At 28.6% G+C, this 20,042-nt stretch overlaps 1 protein-coding gene across 1 annotated transcript; it reads left to right on the forward strand.

Annotated features, from left to right (window-relative positions):
* Positions 1-1,643: 1,643 nt before the first annotated feature.
* On the forward strand, positions 1,644-7,153 carry LOC117910686 (protein DMR6-LIKE OXYGENASE 2-like). Its single transcript, XM_034824804.1, has 4 exons — positions 1,644-1,935; positions 2,028-2,263; positions 3,937-4,264; positions 6,754-7,153. The coding sequence occupies exons 1-4, from the start codon at positions 1,681-1,683 to the stop codon at positions 6,994-6,996; spliced, it is 1,062 nt and encodes a 353-aa protein (XP_034680695.1). The 5' UTR covers positions 1,644-1,680; the 3' UTR covers positions 6,997-7,153.
* The last annotated feature ends 12,889 nt before the right edge of the window (positions 7,154-20,042 follow it).

Genomic DNA, 20,042 nt, shown 5'->3' on the forward strand with positions numbered 1-20,042 from the left:
CTTTCTTTCATTTTCTTAAGAGCCAAACATGTCTGAAAAATAAATTCCTAAAACATGACTATATCTCATTTTGGTCAAAGGAAGAATGATCTAAATTTAAAAATCCATGTTAGAATAAGTACTAGAAGCCAAAGAGAAGGTAATTTTTTTAAAATTGATTGATTGATAATTTTGAGATAATTTTATCTTTTAGTTGTTTTAAGTAAGGAATATAGTATAATCTTTGTCAATTCATAAAATGCAAAATGTTAAATTTTGTGAGGTTGTGTAGTTGTACTATAGGATCTATTACAAGGTAATTGAAAATGACCTAAGTTAAGTCTAGATGATTGATCAATGCAATTGAGATTGCTAATTAGACAACAAAATTGATCTAAATTTAAAACTAAATCATATATAAGTTTAGACAAGATTTTATGGTCTTTAACTTAATTTGATAAAGTAGGTCCTGATGATATTTTCACCATAGATAATAATCTCTAGTGAATTTCAAATCTAAGAGTTATTTTATTTGGTAAACTTTATTATAATTTTGGACCGTTTTACACCTTGATTTAAATATATTATTCTTTATTCTCATCTATGATTTTTCAACATTTCACTGATGGACATCTTCATTTCCATTGACACCATTTTCTTTCTTGATCACAAAATACATTTACCATCCATTAGAGGACACTTAAATCTACTATATGCTTATAGCCTTTCATATTGAAAATTCTTTTGATCGAACAACTTGTTATATTAGAAACAATGTTCTTAGTCCACCCTTGCAATTGAAATAACATATCTATGGTGTGAAATTACTAATTTTGGAAGCGAAGTATGTAATTGTTGGAAAATGAATTATATTGATTTTATGAACATAATATTTATTCATAGTTTTTACAACTTATATTTCTAACTTATTCATTTCCTTATTATATTAAATAAAATATAACATAAATAAATGTTAATTTTCAAATTGTAGCTATATGATCATGCACATGAAATAAATATTTTTAAAATTTATTTTCCTTAAGACAAAATTTTATTTCACTAATTTATTTTATTAATTTAGTATATATATACATTATCTACTCATCATGGTAAATAATTTTTTATATAAATAATTTATTTTAAGCAACCATTTTTACGTGTATTAGTTATGATATATATATTTTTTAAAATTTGTTTTTTTAATTAACACATTATTTTATTTTGCTTTTTTTCTTCATTAACAAAGTCGTTAGTGGTAATGATAAACTAATATTTTTATCTAATCTTCATTACAAATAAATTTTTTAGTAAAAAAATTTATATGAATACATTTTTAGTAAATGAATCTTATATGAATGATAATATTATAAAATAAATATTTATTTTAAATATATTTTCTTGAACTAATCAAATCTTATACATTTTTAGTGGAGTGATTTTAAAAAAGGCCCTGGAATATGAAATTTAATTATGTCGAATTTGAATATATTTTCAAAAGTATTCCCAAAACAGAAACAAAATATCGAAGAAATAAAAAAACATTAAAATTGAAAAAAAAAAAAAGAAAGATAGAGACGCTCCCTCATGCAAACAATCAAATCCACGTGTACAAATGCTGTAGCGTTGTGACGACGTGTCCTTTCCTCCCACATATATTATCTCTACAATCTCTCTGTTCATCTCCCTCAGTCGCCAATCGCCATGGCCACCGCCACTCCAAACCTTCTCCAACCTCCTAACTTTACATGCGTCAAATCCCTATCCGAATCTTCTGCTCTCACCTCCATCCCTTCCACCTACACCTTCACCACTGATCCCAATCAACTCCTCGCTTTTGAGCCACAGCACTCCATCCCCATCATCGACTTCTCCTTACTCACCTCTGGTGATGCTGATCAACGCTCCAGAGCCATCCAGGACCTTGACCAAGCCTGTCTGGAATGGGGCTTCTTCATGGTAATCGCCACATGGAATTCAATTGAATTTTAATGTTTTGTGTGTGATAGTAGATGCATCATGTATGTGTACTGATGTTGATGTGTTGCTAGTTGATCAATCACGGTGTGCCGGAGAGTCTGATGACGGGGATGATTGAGGCGTGTAGAGGGTTCTTTGATCTGACGGAGGAGGAGAAGCGTGAGTTTCAGGGGACCCATCTTCTGTCTCCGATCAGGTACGGCACAAGCTTCAATGCTAGGGTGGACCAGATTTTGTTATGGAGAGATTTTCTGAAGGTCTTCGCGCATCCACAGTTTCACTCTCCCAGCAAACCAGCGGGCTTCAGGTACCACCACTTCCTCCCACTCTAATCACAATTATCTGTAATTCTACTACATAATATTGTTTTATTCTTCTAGATTAGAGAAAATGTGTTTGCCTACATTATTAAAATCGTTAAATATACTTTGCCTACATTTTATCCCTTCAGCTTTGATGTGTTTTACATTTACATTCAAAATCCAGCACTTTACCCTCTAATTACGACTCCATTAAATTATAAAAGAAAGTATTCTTTTTTGCGGTCTAATTTAAACACTGATTCAGATTTAAGTAAAATCGACTTTGAATTAATAATTTTAAAGTAAAATTTCTCAAATGCTTTCAAAATATGATAACTATTAACTTTGATTTTAAAGAGAAGTTTGCATTGCTAGTTGTGGGTATCTTTTGGCCTGGACGTGCCCATTGGATCATGGTCCAATTTATTCAATTTGGGTTTGGCCATAGTTCAAATAGGTTGGAGCTAAGCTATAGGCTTATGGCATTGAGGTTGTAGGAACTTTCATAGTGGCCTAGTGGTAAATCTAATACCTAAAGAGGCTCCAAAATGTTAGGGTTTTCCGTTGTCCTGCAAACCCAGCTTTGGCATACTAGTGAATGTCACCTTTTGTTTAATGGAACTAAAGTCATATTGGTTATTGGAAAGTATAAAAATCAAAAATCAAAAAGAAAAAAGAAAAAAGAAAAATGATTATTTTTCATGTTTAATTGTATTATAAAAAATATAAAAGAAAAATAAATATAATTAAAATTAGGTAGAATTTTACGTATTTTTAAATTATTTAATCATATATGAATGAATTAAAATAAATAAAATGAGTTTGAAATAGTATATAAAAATAATTTATTGATTTTGAATTTATTTTTTATATATTTTTTTTCTATTTTATTTTCTTTATACTTTTTCCTAAATTTTTTAAGAAACAAATGTAGCCCTAATTTTTGTGCATCACTTGAAACAAGGTATAAGGATAGATATAAGGATGGGAGATTTTATCCACTGATTCATGCTAGAATTCTTGAAATAACATCCACCTAAACATGCATGTTGTTCAGGAAATAGTTCATATTGGTTAGCAGTTGACACAAATTTCTTGAAAGACCAATATTTGAATGTTAGTTTTTCACTTTTCTATTAGATCTCCATAAAATAAGCAGTGAAAAATTGAGGGTGTATGCATAATTAATGTAAAGCATGTTCTCTATTTTTTTATAGTAAGAAGTAGAAGGTGATAAATTTGCCAAAACTATCTATCCTTAGTTTATGTTTGGTTTTAAAAAATTTGAGGAAAATTGGAAGGAAACGTAGGAAGAATCGAATAAAAAATAGATTTAAAATTAATAGATTTATTTTTATATATTATTTTAAACTCATTTTAGTTATTTTAATTTTTTATTTAAAAATTAAATAATTTGAAAATTAATAAGTTTCTAATTGATAAACTCACTAAGTTTCTAATTTATTTATTAAATAATTAATAAATTTATCTTAAACTCACTAAGTGATTCATGCTATTCATTAATAAAACCGAAGGTTAATACTTGCTTATTTCATGAATTTGGGTTCATCTAGAATTACATAGTAGCTACTTAGTTTAATTTTTCGTAAGTTCCAATCACATGAGATAGCAGAATAGCTAAAAAGTTTTGTTTTGCTTCTTGTTGCTGCCACTGCAGTGAGGTTTGTCTAGAATATACCCAAAGCATCAGAAAAGTGGTTGGAGAATTACTTAAAGGGATATCGAAGAGCTTGGGATTGGAAGAGTGGTATATAGACAAGACCATGAATATGGATTCGGGTTTACAAATCCTCATTGCCAACCTCTATCCACCCTGTCCTCAGCCAGAATATGCAATGGGATTGCCGCCTCATTCAGACCACGGCTTCTTGACCCTCCTCATACAGAATGGGATTGGTGGGCTTCAGGTGCAGCACAAAGGACATTGGTTCGATATGAATCCAATCCCCAACTCCATTTTGGTTATCACCGGCGACAATCTTGAGGTACCTTCCTACCTTGCTTATTCTGTTGTTTCTATTCAGAGATTGGTTCTCCGATTTGGTTTTCTGACATGAAATAACGTATGCTTTGGTAATTTATTTTTAAAATCAATGATTATCTTATCGAAGAATGGACAAAAAAAAAGTATGAGAGGATAGCTTTACTCTTCCATTTGTTTGACTTAAGGTTATATTTAGTTTACGATATGAATTATTCTATATGCAATCAAACTTACGATATGATAAATGGTAGGATGTATTATCCTTTTTTTTTTTTTTTATCAACTCTGCATGAAATATGATAATTTTAAGTTGAAATATGAGGTATACACAACCATCAATTATAAATTTATTTTTCTTATACATTTTCTTCTTCTTCTTTTTACAAGTTTTTATATTATACATTTTGTAAAAGAGTAAATTTTAATTGAAAAATCAAATTTAGTTTAAAAAAGAAATATATATATATATATATATATATTTAATTATGAATATTATTAAAATAAAAATAATTAAACTATAAATTATAAAACAATTTTCAAATAATATTAATTATGAGGGAGATTTCATACTTTTTTAATAGAAAATATTATGTAATATAATTTTTATTTTAAAGAAATATTGAACATTAAAATCCAAGATGCTTTCAACTCCATTATTTATTCTTTTAATATATCAATATCCCCTATACTCAATTGTTTATAATATTTAAGTATGATATTTAAAGATATCACATTCCACTAAAAATGATGTCCTAAATATACATATATAGTGGGATCGATATGATATTTTAAAATATAAATATTCCATTTAATTTTATCTAACCCACCAACCAAATATAACCTTATTAGACATATGACTAACCTTGCAATGATATTTAAATAATAATATTGTATATGAAATATAAAAATAAAATATTTTAATGCCATTAAAATTAACAAGGAAAGGGAAAGTAAGGTGGTATATATATCTCTTTTAAGCCAATTCATTTTGTTAGATACAATATCCCATAAGATAATTTGATATGATAACTTATCAAACTATTTTTGCAGTTTTACAACTTGGAGTTTTACCCTAATCGTGCATCGGTTATGTTTAATTGATAGGATATGATAGGATAAGATAGGATAAGATAAGATATATGTATTGTCCCATCAATCCATCGGCCCAGATAACTTTAGAATATACATAATAAAAACTTATCAAACTAAACATCTTTAAGCATCAACTTTTGTAAGTACATTGTGCATGATTTATGTCCAAGTGATGGTTAACACCCACAATAACAAACAAATATTTAGCAAGATTTAGCTTGCTATATATACTTGTATTCTTGCCTAAAGCAACAAAATATGTCTACAACTTACATAAAAAAGAGTACTTCAACATTGCTATATCACAAATCCATAATAATAGATATGAATGTAGAGTAATTCATTTGAAACAATAGGAATTCTCCTAATTCAAAATTATACCACAAGAACCTAGTTTAATAGCATAGTTTCCATGAGAATAATTGAAAATAATGACTCTAGCTTAAGAAGAAGATTATACATCGTAACAACTTGAATCTTGTAGAAAATATCCTTATTTTTCTCTTATTTTCTTCACGTTCTCTCTAAACACTTCTCTCCAAATTGGGTCAATGTAGAGAAAATGCTAGGAGAACAACGAGGCCACATATGTTAATTTTTGTAGGCACCATTTTTTTTTTTATATGTGGGATCTATTTTTGTCATTCCTCCAAACAAATCCTCCCATTCGGTTGGTGTATATACAAGCACTCATGGTATAATTTTTTTGTTAATTCCCCTTCTCAATATTGGCAACAAAATCAATTGATATCTTGAAGAAGTTTTTGTTTATATAATTTATTTTTCCCCTTTTCCACATTATGTATATGCATATACAAAATCGAACAAGATTTGTCGGGTCCATGTAAGATATTGAGTTTTTTTTTTTTTTTTTCTTTTTGAAAAATCAATCAAATATGAATGATGTAAAGGGATTAAACTTGAGCACAATAGATGGGGTTGTGACCAACTATTTCACATTTAAATACTAGATAAATTTTATTTAATACAGTTTAAAATATTCATATATTTATACTTATGAATGATTTAATTTGATAATATCAAAGATGAAAAATAAAAATTATTCTTTTTACTATATATATTTAAATTTTATAATTATTTTAATTCTAATAATATATATATAAATTATATATTTATAATGTCATCAGTTTAATCGTAGTTCAACAATCGATCCGACCATTGACTATTAAACCATGAATCGATAACATTTCCAAATCAATGATTGGTTTAGTTATAAAAACATTACATATACGTATATTTATTTCAAAAATTGTTCTTGCATCCTAATTAATTTATTTAACACAAGTTTTAAACATTTTTTTGTTTTCTATTTAAGAATTGGAGTGAGCATCATTTTTCTTCATTTCTATTTCAATAAATCCATTATTTTTATGCAAGGTTTTAAGTAATGGTAAGTACAAGAGTATGTTGCATCGAGTAGTGGTGAATAACAAAACCACTAGGATATCATTGGCTGTTTTTAATGGACCATCACTAGACACAGTCGTTGAGCCAGCACCAGAGCTAAGTCAGCCATCGACATATGTTGGAATGACATATAAAGAATACTTGGAACTTCAACAAGGAAACAAACTTGATGGGAAAACTTGCTTGGATCGAGTCCGAATCAAAACAATGTGAACTTCATTCCCATCCCTTGCATGTGAGAATATTAGTAATATCAATGCTCAAATAATTTAAAATGTTCTTAGAACATAGATAATATGTAAATGTTGGGGATTGCTAACGAACATTTATGCTTTTATTTATTGATGTTATGGTGGATATTTTTGTGTGATTTGAGAGAATAGCAAATGAAATCATTTCTATCTTCTATTTTATTACTATAGCCTTGATAAAGTTCATAGTTAAAGCACTAATTTTCTAGCAAGCTTGAAAATTTAATTAGTTAGGGGGTGTTTGGTAAAATTTAATACTTATTACTTGATGACTTAAGTTGATTTTAAGTTAAATTATACTTAAGTTGTAAACTTAAAACTTCTTACTTAATTCTTACTTTAAGTATTAAGTTTATTTAATAAAATTAATTTAAAATTTATTCTAAATTATTAAATTGATATATTTATCCTTATAAATTAATTATAACTAGGGCAAAAGGACTCAAGTAACAATGGAGGTTGTGGACTAACAAAAGAAATTGTAGAGATAATTAGAATAAATGAAGATAAAAAGGTAAAAAGAAGTTGTAAACTTAAGAATAAGTTGAGTGTTTTTACTTATTACTTAAAGTTGTTTTTGACTTTAAGTCATAACATTAAGTTGTTTTACCAAACATACTTAATTTACTTCATGACTTCAATTAAGTTATTAAGTTACTTTAGATTATTAAGTTGATTTACCAAACACTCACTTAGTGTCTTTATAAATACTTCATTTTATCATTGGTAAAATAGTAGAAAAACCATATCACTAGCATTTTGTTTGAGAAAAATCCTAAAAAGAAAGATTTTTTAATCATTTTTTTAATGCATTCTAGTATGGAAGAAAGATCATTGAATTTTTAATAAGTCCAGTGATTACTTGGCACATCGATGTGCAATAAAAACAAAAAGAGATAGTAATCGGCAACAAGAATATTAAGATTAATAAAATTTTCGTTTGGCTTCTTTGAGTACAATAGTTAAGAGTTTCTAAAAGAGGAAGTTGGTTGTAGTAATTCATTCTTGTTAATAAATAACTAATTTTCTATACTATAATAATTCTCTTTCAATTGTTAGAAAAAGGACTATAAATTTAAGGGGTTAAAGTATTAATTATACACTAGTAAAATCAATGTAATGAAATAATATTTATAACATCAATCATGTCCATCATAATTGTAGAGTCTAGTAAGTGAAGAGCTTATCCCTTGACAAGGCATGGTTGGTGTGTGAAACAAGTTAGATGTATAATAAGAATTTGTGTCGTCTATGTTAAAATTTGTTTTGTGGGAAATTAATCCCACAACTAAAGAAGCTTTTTGTATGATTTTAAATTTAATTTTCCATGTGATTGATTTTTCAAATGCTATATTTTTATTAATGAATTGTAAAATCTTATTGTTTTGATAGATTGGTTATGGACTCCATTGTAAAAGCATGTGAAAAAAAAATTGGATATTTGCAATCTCATGTGAAGGATAAATCCAAAATCAAAGGGGCATTATTTATAGTGAGAAAGATTGATTTAAACCAAACCACATATACAAGTAGAAAATAAAGAAAATCAAGAAATTTTTAACATGGTTTGATGATCAATGTGATCCCTACATCCACGAAGTGCACCAACTTGATCCCTGTGAGCTCAATAGGGAGCTCAAACCCCAACATCCCTGTGAAGTACAACAAAACTGATTTAAGCTTCATAATCCAATAATCTCCCACTTGAAAACTAAAGCATAAGTAAACACTTTCCTTCAATGATTAATGAATATGATGCACTCAAACAACCTGCCCTCACTTTTGATCCACTGAGGTTGCACATAACTCTAGTTTCTCTATTATCACTCTTTGGTCAACATTTCAACTAGATTCTTGCTACCTTGTATCTTCACAAGTGTTAACACCTCATCTTCAAGCAAAAACCTGATGAAGTGATAGCAAAGTGCTATATGTTTAGTCCTTGAATGAAATGCTGAATTCTTAACCAAATGTATTGCACTTTAGCTATCATTGTGCAAAAAATTTATCACCTGTTTGAATCCTAACTTTACCAACAAACTTTGCAACCAGATTATCTCTTTGCTGACTTCTGCTAGGTTACATACTCTACTTCAGTTTTAGATAAAGCAACAACTTCTGCAATTGAGAAATCAAACTAATAGCAATAGTATCCAAAGTGAACACATACCCTATAGTGCTTATCTTACTATCTATCTCGCCAACAAAATCATCATCCACATATCCCTACAATTTCGACTTGTCCCTTTTGAAGCATAACACTTTTTCTAGTACCTCGCAAGTACCTAAATATCCATTTCACTATTTCCCAATGCTATTTGTCTGGATTTGACATAAATATGCTCACAACTTCAATTGCATAGGCAATGTCTAGTCTTGTGCACACGATAGCATACATCAAACTTCCAAATGATGAAGCATATGGGACCTTAGCCATGAAACCTTTTTCTTCATTTGTTTATGGGAAATGCTTCTTATACAAATTGAAATGATTTTCTAGAGGTGTTTTAACTACCTAAGCATCACTCATGCTAAACCTCTACAATACCTTATGAATATACTCATCTGGACCCGCATTTCTCACGTGCGCCCCCACTCAATCGGCGAGACTTGTTTTTATTTGGTGAAAAATTGGTTTTTGGAAAAGTTGGAGTCACCACTTATTTTATTTTATTTTAAAGGGAAAATAAAACAAGAAATCAAGCATACATGAAATATAGCACACAACATGTGTTTTATCCAAGAAATCAAACATACATCTAAGCACCCAAGGATCATATCAAGCATAAATGAAATTCACAATAACATGCATGTTCATAAAATTTCGAAAAGTAAGTGATAGAGGGTATACTTGGATAACATGCATAATTTATAAGATTCCTAAAAAAATGTTAGAGTGGTTAGGATAAGTATGAATTGTATAACATATTCATTATGTCTAATGCATAGTACCAAAGCCAAAAGCGAGCCAAGGTAAATCAAATGACTCCAATAATAATAACAATTTCAAGTAAAGTGTAAAACCATCAGCATGCAGTTAGAAAAGGAAGCATCACAAAATAATTTCTAAAAAAATGGCTTAGAGTGGAATTTAATTATGAAAAATTTCAAGAAAGAACTCCTACACATCTAGATCAACATAACGAAAGCCAAACACTCATTCAAAAGACAAATTGCAGCAAAGACACTTAAAGGTTCTACAAAGTCCAGATTAGATAAGAAAAAGCGACATGCATAAACGAATTTTTAAAAAATAATAAATGATCACATAAAATCATGCAAAAAATAGGCTACACTAGTAGCAATGGACCACAGGAAATTGTTGTAAAGTATCGACCAAATACCTAATAGGATATGTGCTAGGAGAACAAAATGGAGGACCTACAACTCAGCTTGAGGTAACAACAAGGTGCTTGTTTGTTTGTCTCTACTAATTGTCATCGTAATTATCTGCTTTATTACACTAAAGTCCTTCATCTCAAACTTGTTGGACAACTATTTCTTCAACTTATTGATTTCATCTAAATTTTCGTCAACTACTAACATGTCATCAACATAAAGCAGCAAAATGATATAGTTAGTGATGGGAACCCCAAATTACTTCATTCCTTGGCCCTGGATTTCGTGGGGTGTATTAATCTATTTTTAGGCTCTCTAGATCTATAACAATGGAAATATATGGCACTAAAAACCATTTTAAAGTATAAATCTAAAGGAAAAAACTCATACTTGTGATCTGTATGTTCCCAGATTGATTTCTATCTAACAAAGGCTCCCAAACTATAGTGGTCACCATAGAACTTGTTTATCCAATGATCTTCTACCCGATCTCTCCATTCATGGGTTTTGGCATGAGAGAAGGGTAGGCTTCTCTCTTTCTCTCTCTAGAGGTGACTAGGGTGGCTAGGGTTCTTGTCTTTGGAATTTTATAAAACTAAAGTGGAAGATTGAAGCCCTAACTCCTAAGGGAGTTTACACCAAGCCCAAATTGGGCTTGGCTTACCTAATCCAATCTACTTAGGTACTAATTATTAGTCAACCTTAATGATCCCCAATTAATTAATTATCTCAATCTAGAAAGACAATTTAGTGCAATCTCGTGTTTTTACCAAAACGCCTTTATGTACACTTATGAATTATATACCTAAAATACCCTCAAAGCTTGTACCACCATGAGCTAAGAGCTCGAGTAGGGACCACTCAAACCTATAGGAAAATACAGGTTCTCTCATAATCCAATTTTAAAGTTAACTCAACTCTTTACTAAAGAGAATCAATTGCACTCCAGTATTAAATGAAATTACAATTAGACAAAGCTCAAGTTGTGACCTACTATTCATTGTATGTAGACTCCCTATGAACTAGTGTCTATAATCTAATAAGGTCATATTATCAACCCATCAAGATTACCTTTCTACGTCTTGAGTTACAGATCCTCCTATTATGTGATCAATAGACATGCTCTAGCTCCAAGGAGTATATGTCAAATTATACTAAAGGAATTACTATGACCATAGATTTCATGATCACATGTCCTTTAGATCATCACTCAAGGGGACACACTGTCTCAATCTCATAAGATATCATAGTGCCTTTGTTGAGAATACCTATTGCCACCAGCTTCCATCAACAATGACCTTATCCATAGGGAATATATGACCACTTTAGGGTCTCACCCATAGGTCAGAGCCTCCTATTGATTTTATCATAGACTTAATATCCTCTCAAGGTTGAGAGCCCATGTAACATACTAATTTAGCGAATTATGACAATCTGATAACCTTACTTTATGATTCATTATGGGTCTTGTTTAATATGTAACCATACACACTAGTGCACTCACCATGGCTAAGATAAGTCATCCATCCAATTAGGAGGTAGTGCATTATAGTTTTTATTGGTTTGCCTAGATTCATGAACCATCCATGACCAACTTATCATTTTGTAGAGAGCCCATGATTTATATCCTTTGTCTAACTCCTAATGTACCCAAGTCATGTACAATGCAAGTGATATGAGTTGAATACTTAAATCAATGTCAGTGCATAAAAGGGATAACCTAAAGTATAATTTTGTTACATCATGTGTTGCTTTTAGGGGTTCAATCCCAATAGTTAAAACCAATCTTCTTGAAGTAACAACAATGGTTTGCATTGCACCTGAGACACCCATTCTTTTACATGAAACCCTCAAACCTTTTATATTGTCTCCGAGCTTATTTTAAACCATACAGGCTCTTTTTCAATCTACACACCAAATTATCTTCACTCTTCACTACATAACCTTGTGGTTGCTACATATATATTTTCTTCTCCAAATCACCATAGAGGAAAGTTGTCGTCGCATTTGGTTACTCAAAATGTAGACCATTTGCTACTACAATACTCAAAGCAAACTAAATAGTCAATTTCACAACTAAAGAGAAAATATGTGTGTAGTCAATTCTTTCTTTCTATTAAAACCCTTTTATGACCAATCTAGCCTTATATCTCTCGGAGCCATCATGGTCCTATTTAACTTGATACACCTACTTATTATGAAAAGCTTTCTTACCCACTAGTAAATCTACTAGCTTCCAAGTTTGGTTAGAAATAAGAGATTTCATTTCATCTTTCATTGCAAGCTCCCATTTGTAATTATCTTCCTCTTGACATGGCTTATCATAACATTCAAGTTCACCTCCATTTTCAGTAGCAAATAAGTAAAATACTTCATGCTTGGTACATGTGGCCTATTGAATCTCCTTAATTTAGAGATTGAAACTAGATCTTGTGGTATATCAACATCCTATGTAATGTTTTTCTCAAGCTAATGATTTTGACTTATCTTATCTACCATACTACTTTTTGGGACATCATTCAACTCAAAGTAAATAGCTTCAAGCTATACCAGACTAGTAGATTGTGTTGTATCTCTATCCTTATACAAAACTTTCTCATTGAATATGACATCTCTGCTTCAAATCACTTTCTTATTTTGGTCATCTCAAAGCTTATTACTAAAATCATCATCATCATAACTAATGAAACTACATTTTAGTGATTTAGCATCGAGTTTGTTAGATTACACTACCTTGTTAGATTACAAAAACTAGTTCATGGAGGGTTTACATGCAGTAGATAGTAGGTCATAGACCTAACCTTTGTCTCATTGTTATTTACATAAGGTATTAGAGTGCAGTGGGTTCTCTACAATGGGATGTTGAGTCAACTTCAAAATTAGATTATGAGGGAGCCAATACTCTTATGAGTCCCAGTTGTTGCTGTTTTGAGCTCAAATACCATGATGACATGATTTATGAGGGTTGGATTAGCTCTTGGTTCACTCTTGTGCATAAGGGCATTTTGGTAATTATATAAGATTGCACAAAGGATAGTGAATAAGATCTTTGAATTGGCTAATTGATTAATTAAATGTCTCTATGTGGTTAATTAATTAATTACGATCCATTTTAGGCTAGATTAAGTGGCTCAAGCTCATGTGGGCTTAAGTCACTTAAGCCTAATAGGGGAACCCTATAAATACCCTTTTATGGGGTTAGGGTTTCTTAATGGCCTTTTGATTGTTGTCTTCCAAATCCATAGATAGAGTGAGAGTCTAGTCATCTGCCCTTTCAAAGTCCACTCTTTACAGTGCCATTAGTATGATTCAAGTCATCAGGCGAAACACTTTAGGTGTACAAGACCTCTAAAGCATTCAGACACGTTCTTCATTAGATGGATTTTGATCTGGGAACATCTAAATCACAAGTATGAGTTCTAACCTCTAGATTTCTATTATTTTATATTTTTTGAAGCCATTTATTTTTGTTTTGTTAGATTTGGAGATCCCTAAGGTTAGATGTAAAGGTCACTAAGGTTAAATCGATGCACCCTATGAGATCCAAGGCATGGAATAGAGTAATCCGGTTCCCAACACGCATTTTTTCTAATATTTTGTGCTCCAACGGTATTGATGATCCCTGATTGATCAAGTAAGTTGTTGTGTTGATTGCTTTTGCTTAGAACTACTTTGGCAACCCTGTCTGTATATGCATGTTTCTGACTATCTCAATTAGTGTTGTGTTCATTCATTTTCCTATACCATTCTATTAGGGTATCCTAAGCACAATCTTCTTTAATTTAATTTCCATTTTCATGACAAAACTTCTCGAACTTAAGAGCCTTCATGCTGCTCACCATTATCATACCGCAACTCCTTGACTCTCATACATGTCTAGTTGTCCACCATTGCTTTCCACTTTTTGAATACTTAAAACATTATGATTTATGCTTCATAAAATATATTCATACTTTCCTCAAATGATCATCAATGAAAGTCAAAATAAGATTTTCCACCAATTGATGAAATTGAAGTGAGTCCCAAAACATATATGTGAACTAACTCACGTTTTGCTTCTTTTGAAGTTCTAACTTTCTTGAAGTTTTTATTTCCCAAGTATGCAACTTTCACACATGTTAATGTCAACTAACTTCAAACCTTATAGTTTCCCATTTGAGTGCATAGTTTCTAGCCCTTTACTACTTATGTGGCCAAGCCTCTAGTGCCATAAATTCAAATTTTCTTTGCTTTCTACAACTGCAATATACCCACAACTATCTGTTGTCATGTAGTGAGTACTACTCTTCTTGCCACAGACAAGAATCGTCGCTCCCTGAGATTTTCCATGTGTCGCCTACAAAAGTTGTCACATAACCTTATTCGCCACTTGCTTAATAGAAAAAAGATTCTTTCTCAAGTTTGGTACATGCCTTACATTCTTTAGATTCCATACAGACTCATTCAGTTTGATTTGCACTTCACCTTTGTCAATAACATCGCATGCCTAGTCATCACCTAGATACACTTTCCCCTATTTACTTGAGACATAATTCTTAAATAACCCTCTACTTGAAGTGGCATGGAACAATGCCCTTGAATCCAACACCCACTATTCTGTGTTGCTCTCTAAAGACTATATAAGTGCATCATTTGATTCTTCTAATAGAACATTTGCATTGGTTTTGTTGTAACTATCCTTATCCTTCTTGTTAACCTTGCACTCATTATGATAGTATCCCATATTTCGGAAATTCCAATATTCAATATCTTTCTTACTCCTCCAATTCCAAGAATTCTTAGGATTTTTGGATTTTGACTTATCATTCCTCGACTTGGAACTATTGTGCCTAGTACCTTTATTCTTGTTTCTGCATTTGCTCTCTATTTTTTATGTTGATGATGAATTGGAAAAACCTTCTTCATGCTTCTTGATCTCCTCAATCAAAATCATGTCCACTACCTTTGAAAACTCCAATTTCAATTTCCCATATGAACCAATGATCAAGGTGATGTTACCTTTCCAATTCTTAGGCAATTGACCAAGGATTAATAGGGCTTGAATATCATCATCACATATAATATCAATTGAATTTAATTGATTTGTGATCCCATTAAATTCATTCAAGTGTTGCTTGAAATTCCCATCTTAAGCATCTTCAAATCAAACCACTTCTTAATCAAGTGTACCTTATTTGTTGTAGAGAGTTTGTTCCAATATACTCATTAGAGGCAACTATTAGGGGCACTGCTGTGTTCTTGTTCTTTATGTTGAAGCAACCAATTTTAATAGGGTTAACTCAATCACACCAAAGGGCTTTGTGAGCTAGTAAATTCCATTCATTTTCATCAATTCACCCTGATTTCTCTTTCAATGAGAAATACATATCTTTGTAGTACAAATAATCCTTCATTAATCATAATAATAATAATAATAATAATAATAATCATAATCATAATCATAATCATAATAATAATAATAATAATAATAATAATAATAATAATAATAATAATTAATAATAATAGTAATAATAATAATAATAATAAATAATAATAATAATAATAATAATAATTAATAATAATAATAATAATAATAATCATCATAATAATAATAATAATAATAATAATAATAATAATCATAATAATAATAATAATAATAATAATAGTAATAATAATAATAATAATAAATAATAATAATAATAATAATAATAATAATAATAATAGTAATAATAATAATAATAATAATAATAATAATAATAATAATTAATAATAATAATAATAATAATAATAATAATAATAATAATAATCATAATAAATAATAACAATAATAATAATAATAATAATAATAATAATAAGAATAATCATAATCATAATCATAATAAATAATAATAATAATCATAATAATAATAATAATTAATAATAATAATCATAATCATAATCATAATAATAATAATAATAATAATAATAATAATAATAATAATAATTAATAATAATAGTAATAATAATAATAATAATAAATAATAATAATAATAAATAATAATAATAATAATAATAATTAATAATAATAATAATAATAATAATAATAATAATAATAATAATAATAATAATAATCATAATAATAATAATAATAATAATAATAATAATAATAATAATAATAATAATAAATAATAATAATAATAATAATAATAATTAATAATAATAATAATAATAATAATAATAATAATAATAAATAATAATAATAATAATAATAATAATAATAATAATAATCATAATCATAATCATAATAAATAATAATAATAATCATAATAATAATAATAATTAATAATAATAATAATAATAATAATAAATAATAAATAATAATAATAATAATAATTCAATCCTTGTGAACTCAACCCCTGACATCTCCTATGGAGTACAACAAAACTAATTTACACTTCACAATCCAATAAATTTTTCATCAATATCATGTCCAAACAGCAACTATGCTGATCTTGGACTCTTTTTTCATCCAAGGAAGGAAGAAAGAAGTGGCCAAGCACGAAGGATTCAAGCTAGTATGGCTGGAGCACGAATGGGACGGCTAGGCAGCATCCGAGCCATGTGGGCTGCCTTGTACAACATACCAGGCCACACGCATGTTGCCATGTGGATTGCCTTATAAGCCACACTCAGTCGCATGCAACCATGCGTGCGCATGGGTTGGGCTACGTCACAAACCTTGTGCTAGTGTGTGTCATGATCCAAGGGGTGCTCCATGGCCTGATCTGAGCTTCTAGAATTTTGAGCTTTGTTCTGGTCGATTTTGGGCCATTATGGATGTCGCGTGTGGGCTGAAAAATCGGGTCCAAGTACTGAATCCTTTTGCTGAAAATTGACCCAAGCCATGGATGAAAGCTCCAAGTTGCTGGATTTTTGTAGTTGATATGACACGAAATTGGAATGGTCTTTTATTTTTATTAATCTCAAAATGGTTTCCAACTCACGGCAGGCCGAAAGCTGGAGAATAGTTTGGAAGCTTCATGGAAATTGAATCCTACATTGAAGGGATTCAGATTTCCTTCCATGTAGGAACTCCTTGGGCATTGAAAATATATATCTTGCCTTTATTATTATTATTATTTTTAATTTCTATATTTATGATTACATGATTATTTAATTTATATCATTAAATCTCCCATAATTTTAAATTTGTTATGTTAAATTTTAGAAAATTTTGAAGATTACATCATGCCATAAACAAGATTTAAAATTTTACAATCGCTTAGATATGAAATTTCCTTAATGAAAAGGATCTCTAAGATTTGGAATTTCAAGGGTCAATTTGACCATATTTTCTAATGCTTGTTTTTAAAAACCATTTTTAAGTTAAAGAACACAAAAAAGTTTTTAATATTTTATAAAAATAAGAGTGTTTGATAACTTGCTTTTTTTAAAATTAAAAAAAAAAAACAAAAAACTTTTTTGCATAAATTGTTTTTAAAAATAATTTTTCTATTTTGATTTTATAAAAACATTATAAACTCAATTTATGCAATATTAATTAAATTTTATTTAAATCTTATTAAAAATAAAAATAGTTTTATGATCACAAATAAATAAGTTTTTAGTAAAATATGAATAGTAATATTATAATAAAATTATAATTTTTTTATTATAGAAATATTAATTGTTTTTCTTTAGAAATAAATAATAGTAATTATTAATAATATTTTATTTAAAATAAATTTTTAAAAATAAAATTTAATTTTTAGCATGTAAAATTAGTCAAGTTTTTCACTATATGCATATATGAAGCACTCAATTACGGACAAAGTATTTTAGAATATATTGATTTAATTTAGAATTAATTTGATCTATTTTTAGAGTTTTAAATTATTTTTAAAAATTATAAAGCTTATTAATAAATTCAATACAAAGTGTTACATGATTTTATGTTATTTCAAAATTATAAAAATATAATTATATATAGAAAAGAAATAATAGAGTCATTGTATATCAATTTTTATCCATAAATTTCTTGTATTAATTGGGTCATTGTTTGAGCTTCAAAATATTTGTAAATTTTATTAGACTCGTTAGTGAATTCAATGCATTCAATTTTACTTGATTTGGGATTTGTTTGGTTAGTGAAAAAAAAATGCAATTATGAAGTTGAAATTAAAAAAAAAAAATTGCATTAAGTTCAACATTTTTGCTTTCTCTGTTTTTCCTTTATTTTTAAAACCGATGAAAAAAATATATACTTATTGTTTAAAAACTATTTTCAATATCACTTTGTTTTTAAAAACTTGAAATAAAAAATAACAATAAAACAATGTTATGAATTTTTAAACAGATTTTAAGTTTTCATGTTAGTTACATATGGAATTAGAGTTTCTAAATTGAAGACTTTTCATTCTCAATACATTTTTAGAAATTAAAAAATGTTAAGGAATTAATCAATGAAAAGTTCCCAAGTCTACCAAAGGGTTCCCTAGGTTAACAAAAATATTTAAGGAATGAATCAATGGAAAGTTCCCAAGTCAATGAAAGCTTTACAGGTTCCTGGAATGAGTTTGAAATGATATTTATGATTATGTTATTGAAAAAATAGAAACATAACAATTTTAAGAATTAATAAGGTATTTTAAAATAGAATATCTTTAGATTATTTTTTGTATTTACTTAAATGGGGTTAGAAAGAAAAATAAAAACATCTTAATTTGGTTAAATTTCTATTTGAGTTAATATAGAAAAATAATTAAGTAATTTGTTCCTCTTGAAATTAGAATTGTTCAATTAAAGCGATCTTCATAATTAATTAAGTAGGTGTTGGGTAAACCAAAGTGGCTTAATAACTTAATTTAAGCCATTAATATTTAGTAAGTTTCGTAAAGTAACTTAATGATATAACTTAAAATAAATAAAAAATAAAAAACAACTTTAAGAAATAAGTAAAAACAATAAACTTTTTCATAAGTCTACATCTTCATTTTACCTTTGTATCCCCATTTGCCCTAATTACCTCCACAATCTCTTTTGCTAATCCATGACCTCTATTGTTACTCGACCTTCTTTGTCTTAATTATAGTTTATAAAGATAAATATGTCAATTTGATAATTTAGAATAAATTTTAGGTTAATTTTATCAAACAACCTTAATACTTAAAGTAAAAATCAAGTAATAAATTTTAAATCAACAACTTAAATATAATTTAACTTAAAGTCAATTTAAGACATTAATTAATAAGTATTAAGTTTTACCAAACGCCCCCTTAGTCTTGGAAAATTTTGAAGATCATAATAAATTTGTATCAAGAGAGTTTTTCATTCCATAATCAAGTAATCATATAGTTTCATAATTGATATCACTATGAACTAGGATGAAAATCAAAAGTATATTTTAAGAGGCAATTATATAAGACATGATGACAAATCTAACTATGGTTTCCATAAATTTTTTGATATGAAAAGGCTTTTAGATGACAAATTTGATGTGTAATTGAACCAAACATTACCTAAAAGCTATCTTGTGGTTGAAAAACCAATAAGGTTGAATCCAAGTTAATATTACAAAATATTAATGGTATTTAGGTCAATTTGATTGACCTTTAAAACCAAATTATAACAATTATATTCTGTCAAAATTACATGATATGATATTTGAATCAATCACAAAGTAATTGATAGAACAAATCACGACATCAATTA

The sequence above is a fragment of the Vitis riparia genome, chromosome 3, assembly GCF_004353265.1.
Source record: "Vitis riparia cultivar Riparia Gloire de Montpellier isolate 1030 chromosome 3, EGFV_Vit.rip_1.0, whole genome shotgun sequence".
Classification (NCBI taxonomy): domain Eukaryota; kingdom Viridiplantae; phylum Streptophyta; class Magnoliopsida; order Vitales; family Vitaceae; genus Vitis; species Vitis riparia.